This window comes from Rhagoletis zephyria, unplaced genomic scaffold (assembly GCF_001687245.7).
Source record: "Rhagoletis zephyria isolate East Lansing unplaced genomic scaffold, Rhagoletis_zephyria_1.1 Rzeph_scaffold_08031, whole genome shotgun sequence".
Classification (NCBI taxonomy): Eukaryota; Metazoa; Arthropoda; class Insecta; order Diptera; family Tephritidae; genus Rhagoletis; species Rhagoletis zephyria.
In genome coordinates, this window is record NW_016165112.1 from 1 (window position 1) to 7,719 (window position 7,719).

At 35.6% G+C, this 7,719-nt stretch overlaps 1 protein-coding gene across 1 annotated transcript; it reads right to left on the reverse strand.

The window, feature by feature from the left end:
• Positions 1-70: 70 nt before the first annotated feature.
• Positions 71-3,102, reverse strand: LOC108374706 (protein 4.1 homolog). The gene is made up of 6 exons (XM_017630706.1): positions 2,911-3,102; positions 2,401-2,846; positions 2,187-2,339; positions 1,757-2,115; positions 1,562-1,689; positions 71-999 (listed from the first exon to the last, which is right to left on the reverse strand). The coding sequence occupies exons 1-6, from the start codon at positions 3,049-3,051 to the stop codon at positions 745-747; spliced, it is 1,482 nt and encodes a 493-aa protein (XP_017486195.1). The 5' UTR covers positions 3,052-3,102; the 3' UTR covers positions 71-744.
• Between the last annotated feature and the right edge of the window lie 4,617 nt (positions 3,103-7,719).

Here is a 7,719-nt window from a genome sequence, read left to right on the forward strand (position 1 = left end):
TCTCGCTACTGAATATATTGTGAGTTTACATTTTTGTATTATTTTTCAAGTTTTTTCTCTTTCTTTGGCTTTAAATAAAACTATTAAAAGGTGTTTTGTGTTTTTATTCTAAAAACAAAATTGTATGTTCGGATTCGAAGCTTTAGAAATGTCATTATAATTCCAAAATCCCATTTATGGAGTTTTCCTAAACACAGTAAAGAATGAAAGCAACGTGAATCGTACTAAATAGATTGTACCACACTACCCTTATTTGAGCAGCCCTACAACTACATACATATGGAAAACTTTTACTTACCTACTTAAAATAGCCTCAGATGTGGTTAACTTTAAAATAATGGTCGCTTATTCATTAATTTGGTGGTACGCTATGTAGCCTTGTACCTTAAAATTAAGGATTAAGGCTTTTTTATTTTAAAATGTATCACATTTGAGACTACTTTATGTATGTACATAGGTAAGTACAGAATAAATATTTTGGGTTCATATATGCTTGAATTCATTTGTAAATTGACTTAGGCTAAAGCAAAAATTCTTTTTTTAAGCGTACTGACTAGGTAAAGCGTTAAATTATCGAGCAAATTCGACACCAATTACCAAATATCAATAATACTGATTTGATTGATTCACGGACTCTGAGTGACAAGAATGTAAAATAACAAGACACATAAAGCTGAGATCAAAAAATACATAACAACTAATTAAAATAGATAAATAAAGAAGGAAATAAGGCAATAAAAACTTCTAACTTAAGGAACTGAGTTCAAGAAAATTATTGTATTTATGTATGTATGTATGTATACGATAATAGCTATAGTAAATATGGAGATATAGAAATTGACTGTTGAAAATGAAATTAACCTGATCCTTGCCAAAATAGGCGACGGCCGAAGCTGACTCGCCGGCTGCCACATCAGCACCGGTATGGGTCGAATAATCGCCTTCGAGTGAGCTCTGCGAAGAGGCGGAAGCTGTACCAGTGCTCGATTCACGTTTCAACTACGATTTGGAGTTTTTTTGGATCAAATATTTGTGGTTGTTTTGTTTTTGTTGTTGGTGTTGGTGTTTTGTGCATGGTATCAAGAGTTTAGTTGGTTAGTTGGGATTAAATGTTAATGAGAAACAATCATTTACAAATATTTATCGTTTTTTTTTTATTTTTGCCATTTTTTTATTTGCAGCATATTAATTTTTCGTAAACCATTATTAGGATTTTTGCAAAGGCGTCGAAAAGAAAAGGCGTTTAAAGTTAAGGAGAGTGCGCACATTTTAGATTTTCGGTTTTAGTTTTGAGTGTGTAGTTGTTTTTATTACATTACATTTACGGTGTGCGACGATTTATTGGTTGATGTTTTGTTGTTGTTAGTGATTTTGGGAAAATTTGTGAGGTATTAATTACAGAAAGAAAACAAACCGAGAAAAAGGAAGGAAATAAATGTTGTCAGTTAATTTTAAAAAATAAAATGAAATTATAAACAAAATATTCTTCTGGAGAACAAATTTTAGACAAAAATTATCCCCTAAAAATGGGAGTTTTTTGAGAATAAAACGAAAAATGTACCTTCTCTTTCTTATCCTTTTTCAATGGACTTCGACTACGTGGTGAATCAAAATCGGGAATATGCTCTGGTGGATGTCCCATGGTGTGACGTTTCTGAGCATCTTTCTCCTTCTCGGCCATTGCGAGAGCTAAATTTTACAAATATTTTAGTACTTCACTTCCTTCCGTTTTAAAAGCTTCTATAGATAACCATACCATCCATGCTTCTCGATGTCAAACGTCTACCAGACAAACTCCGATCGAACTTCGGCGCTGTACGATCAATTGGATTCCGCTTACTTTCATACAAAGTGCGCCCTGAGTATCTGTACTTTGAACCGAAACGAGGGAACAGTGATGACTTGGTCGGTGGTTCGGGAGTCATAAGCCGGAAGAATGTATGGTGCTCCACACATGACTTCCACAATTTCTTAGCTGCCTGATGATTGGCCAATTTAAAGCCAATAGTGGATTCATACTGCTCAAATTCCCCGGGACGTATCTTGATATAGAAGTGATGACGCTTGTAAGAAATCTTAAGAATCTTGGGCCATGCGAAGCGATTGATGCGTAATCTGAATAGAACAATAGCCAACCAACATCTATTAGACATAAACGCAATAAAAGTCTTACAAACAGTACTCACTTGTCTCGGTACACAAGCAACCCCGATGCGCAGACACCCAGCATGATGTCAACACCCTCCGAATCTTTGGCCGGGTGCAAATCTACCCCATACATAGCTAGTTTCTTGGCATTTTCCAAGTAATGCAATTCTGCTTCAGCAGGTGCTTGGCCCCTAGAAGTTTAAAATAAACTTGTCCCGTATAAACCCAATCAAACGAAAGCAAACTACAAACTTGTGAGTCTTGTGCAAATCCATGACCTTGTCCTCCAACTCTGGTGTTTGGTTTGGTGCTATTTTAAAGTCCTTCAAATAACGGCGATCGGGCATCTCTTTCGGGTCATAATCGCCCATCTCCGATTGTACTAGGTACGAACCTAGCAGAGCATGCGTGACGAATGTGCATGGCAAACGACCTTCTAGGATATCGTTACGCACTTGCAGACATAGCTGGTAGCGAGTAATGTCCTCTTGCAACTGTGCAGGCTCCGGTGGATAAAATTTCACTGCGAATTGTAGCACCCAAGGATCACTACGGAAAAACTTAGAAACTGGTTTATCCAAATCCAACCAGGTGCGTGGATCTACGGGCGTTTCATAAGTCAAACCGAAGTAGTCTTTTTCCACAATATTAAGCCCAGCACAAATGGTGTTAAGCAGGTCGCGGCCCTTGGCTTTACGCTGTAAATTGTATCGAAAAGATAGTGGTTTGGTTTTTAAAAATCTAAACTCATAGGCTACTCACATCGATTGTGACATCAAGCAGAGAGCCATCAAGCAACGTGACACGTGCCAGTCCAGCTTTTCCGGTCGTATTCGCTTTTTTATTCTTCGAAGGCGTATCAGCCTCGGTAGCAGCGGTGGCAGTTTTCGTTTCCGCTGGCATTTTTCCTAATGTCCTATTTTACTAATGTTGACAGTTTTGTACTGGATTTATCTGTAAAAAAAAATATATATATATAAACTTAATAAGGAAAGAAATCGCTCGAAATTCGATTTAGTAATGTTAAATTTGCTCTTAGTATGTACCACATGTAACATTTCAATAAGCATGCTTTTGACTCGAGATTAACTGATTAGCACTAATTTGAAGAATATTAATCTTCAAGCGAGGAAGAGAGAAGAATTGTAAGCAGAGACGCTTACACTTAACACACTAGGTGATTCAAAAAGTGTGCCACTAATGAGAAGGGTTGATGGATGCGTAGTTTTTAGAGGTAACTTTTGTTGCTTAGAAAGTAAATATGTAATTGGTAAACAGTTTTATGGTCATTTTTAATACAAAGCCATGACTTAAAACCATCTTCACCAGCTGCCTAAAACTCGGTTACATTTCCGGAGTCTGGACAGAAGTCCAGGCAGTGTTAAAACCGAAAGCAGACAGAGCCTCTCATGTTAAACCTAGCGATTTTAGGCCTATCAGCCTTTCCTCCTTTCTAATCAAGACTCTGGAAAGACTTCTGGAGACTTATATAAGACAATCGATTAACACAGTCCCTTTATTTGATGCGCAACATGTTTACAGCAAGGCCAGATCTACGGAGACTGCCCTCCACTCGCTATAAATAAATGGGGCACGAAAAATTGAGGTACTTAGGCGGGTTTTCTAAATAAGCGGGGAGGTACTTAAGAGAGGGATTTTCTTCATATTATATTTAGAAATTCACGGTGTCCAAAAATGTTGGTTACTTAAGCGGGTTAGGTACTTAAGTAGGGGGGTACTTAAGCGGGTTTCACTGTACTTGCCATTTCGTTATTTTTTTAATCCACACTTTTCTTACCTACTACATATGAAGTATACACATAAGTGCTAAATGCCCATTAAATTTCAAATCAGAATATGGTGTGCTTCAAAAGTTATGACATAATTAATTTTGCCCCTCTTAAAAATTACATAAAAAATTCACTTGTTTTCATTATCTTTTTAAATTTAAACACCTATAATTAAAAAGTTATGCAGCAAATTGATCCAAATTTTTTTTGGGGCTTCAAGTATAAGTCAATGAATTATATCCAAAAGCAACGCTAAATAACAAAAAGGTAACCTGTTTTTTAGATTTGCCCATATAAAGACTTTTATAATTTTACCTCTCGAAACTTATTGGGACATATTCATAGTCGAAATAAAATCGACCCTTGTGCTAGTTATAGCTTTTGACATAATTTTCAATGGAAAATCTGTCAAAAAAGCTGCACCTAACATTAGACCCGACTTTATTTCGTCTACGAGTATGTCCCATACTTTGCTAATGGAGATCATTTTCTGCCAAAAATATTTTTTTTTTCTTAAAATAAAAACCTGTTGATGAGGAATATATTAAAAATATGCAATATGCATATTTTGCACATATTATGAAAAAATAATTTCAGTTAAAAAAGTACTTACATCAATATAAAACAAAAGCAACATTTAACAATTATTACAAGGTTTAGCCTTTTGGGCTTGAATATAAATTATCGCCGATTATTTGTGTGTACCAGGGGCCAAGAAAACTTATTTAACACAAATAACTTGGGAAAATGCTAAGGTACAAATTTTGGCATAATAAAAAGGCTGAAATCAGTCAAAATCTTGTCTGAGATGTAATTTTTGGGCGCCTTTGAAAAGTAATATTTTAACAAGTAATAATGGTTAGTATACAGTTTTAATTAAAAGAAGCTCTGACCGAGTATGCCCAAAATGATACAATATTTCAATTTACCCTTACACTAAGGACTAACCAAATAGTATTACGTCATTTCTTTTTCTCAGTCCATTCCGTCATTGATGCCCTAATTTACATCATAGAAATGTTGGCTGTATTGAGTTTACGACTTTCCGCGTCGCCCAAGTTACGAGCACCACAAACGCGCATGCGAAGACCATATACCGTAAATATCACAACCCTGCAGGAAAAGCTACAATAGCCGTGTTTTATTTGTCCAGAAATTTAAGCTATTAGCTTATTTTGTATGGAGGACTTACCCAACATAATTATATTGGCTTATGAAAAGCTATCTTGGCTTGTATATTGAACAAGAGGCATTGCCATTCAGCATCAGAAATTTTCTCCTTCCGCCAATTAGAAAGAGGCAAAAACTTAGTTTGACACTATTTGCAGTCAAACAACTGTCAAAAATTGGCTAACATAGGAAATAAGCTAATTTCGTTTTATTTGGCCAAGATTTAGCTATTTGCTTGTGATGGTTGAATAAAACATGCCTTATGTAGTTGTAAACTAGAATGCCGCCAGTTTACATTCCAGCCCAACTATTTCACGTTCCATCCATGTTCAATGTTAGCGATTCGTATTTTTAACATGGCCGTATTCTACGAGATGGCAATTGTTAGCATGATACCAGTTGCCGGGATAGCCCCCGTGAAAAAAATAAGTTATCGCTGCGCTCCAACAGTCGCAGTGGGCGACAGAGCAAAGCACTAGCGTGCCATTCCTGATGTCCTAGACTAAAGTTATTGCGCAAGGAATTTTTTCCCGCCTTTTTTAATGTATACTTTTTTTAATTTCGGTTTTTGTTGTATTATTTTATGTATTTCTGAATTTCAGTTAATTTTTATGGAGCAAGTTTTTATTTCCAAATGCAAGTTGAAATCAGATTCTCAAATTTGAAATTCATGCTTAAATTTGCATCAATTTACTTACATTAGGGCTCTTCAGGATATTGTGCAAATGAGGATATTGTGGATTTGCATTTGCAAATTTAATGCCAGTTACCATAGCAACCGTTTGCATTTTTTTGTTATGAATTTACAAATTCACCGAAATGTGAAAATGCAAGGTCTTATTCACAAGATCTTGAACAGCCCTATTGATTTTATTTTGAAAAATCTTTAACACCTCTAAGCGGATTGCAACCTATGATCTAAAAACTAGAAGCGTTAATCATCACTCGACGCCAAAGCCGACATTTGTAAGAAAAGCAATTAATTGCGTTGTACTTTTTACTTAGACAATTCAAAGGCCGACTAGTAAGCAAACGTTTTAGCTCATACTAGTTAAGGAACGGGTAATTTTACTGACTGGTTTGACGTATCTCTGCGAGGAAGTTACCTACGCACTGTGTATGTATTGCTTATATGTAGGTTTATATGTATTTACATATATACTTTCATAAAAGGCAAAACACTAAAGCTGATTTGGCGCCAGGAATGTCGCCGATTCTAGAATAAACTGACTCAACATTGCAAAGCTCACAGACATCACAAATAAAGGATTCAGTACACTGAGAAACGAGTTTAGTTACGTCAACTAAATATGTTTTTCTCAACTCATGATTTGGTTATAGTTATATGATTTGGTTATAGATATCAAATCATGTGTTTAGAGAAATATATTTGGCTGACTTTTTTCTGAGTATCATAAGGCAACTTTAATACAATAAATTTTAATGTTCTCTTAAAATATACCCGGTTACATACTTCCATATTATAACTGTCATTAATTGCACATCCTCTGCGTAACAATCGAAATTTACATTTGCTACTGTAAAGTAATCTCGCGTTTTTGCGCAATCAATGGGTTAACGTTTATACAGTGTAATGGTTTCTCATAACCAGGCATGGGCAGAAAACGATCCCACGTCTGCTCATAACTAACACGTTTGTCATCAAAACCTCGGCATATCAGTATATTAACGCGTTTAACCCTGGGATTCAGTAATTCAGTCTCATCTCAAGTCACTAAATTTGAGATTAGCAATTAGTGAATATTTTTGTGACTTGAGATGATTTGGCTATTCAGTAGAAGAGAGTCACAAAAAGTTCACCAAAAATGTGTGGTGAAAACAAACACAGACAGTCAACTGATACCGTTTATGTATGCCTTTTGCCGCGGGGCCCGAAGAGTCGCAATGGCCGAGTGGTCAAAGCATTAGGCTGCTGGTCGAGAGGGTCCGGGTTAGAGTACTCCACGGTCGTAGAGGATTTTTTATATTTTTTATTTAGTATTTTTTCTTTTTTTATTAGTTTTATGTTTTTTTAATAATCTATAGATTTTAATGTTGTATGATATTATAGCATTTTGGTTTACTTCCTAATGAATNAAACAAACACAGACAGTCAACTGATACCGTTTATGTATGCCTTTTGCCGCGGGGCCCGAAGAGTCGCAATGGCCGAGTGGTCAAAGCATTAGGCTGCTGGTCGAGAGGGTCCGGGTTAGAGTACTCCACGGTCGTAGAGGATTTTTTATATTTTTTATTTAGTATTTTTTCTTTTTTTATTAGTTTTATGTTTTTTTAATAATCTATAGATTTTAATGTTGTATGATATTATAGCATTTTGGTTTACTTCCTAATGAATTTCTTATTGAACAAATTTCCTCGCTTCATATTCGCGTTTTTTTTAATAAATGGAAAGCAATTAATTTTTTCTCCATATTTTTATTTTTGAGACCTGCTCTTAGCCAGGTGACAAATTAGTGACTTTTTTTTGAGACTAGAGACGTGAGACAGCGTAATGAATACCAAATAGTTTCAAAATCCAAGTTCACCACCAAAAGTCACTATTATTGACTAGAGACCGCTTATAGAATCCCAGGGTTAGACATATTTGCTC

Coding starts and splice junctions, on each gene's coding strand:
- LOC108374706 (XM_017630706.1), bottom strand. CDS start 3,051: ATGCCAGCGGAAACGAAAACTGCCACCGCTGCTACCGAGGCTGATACG. Junction 2,847..2,910: donor TGCTTGATGTCACAATCGAT/GTGAGTAGCCTA, acceptor TACAATTTACAG/CGTAAAGCCAAGGGCCGCGA. Junction 1,690..1,756: donor GACATCGAGAAGCATGGATG/GTATGGTTATCT, acceptor TGTAAAATTTAG/CTCTCGCAATGGCCGAGAAG.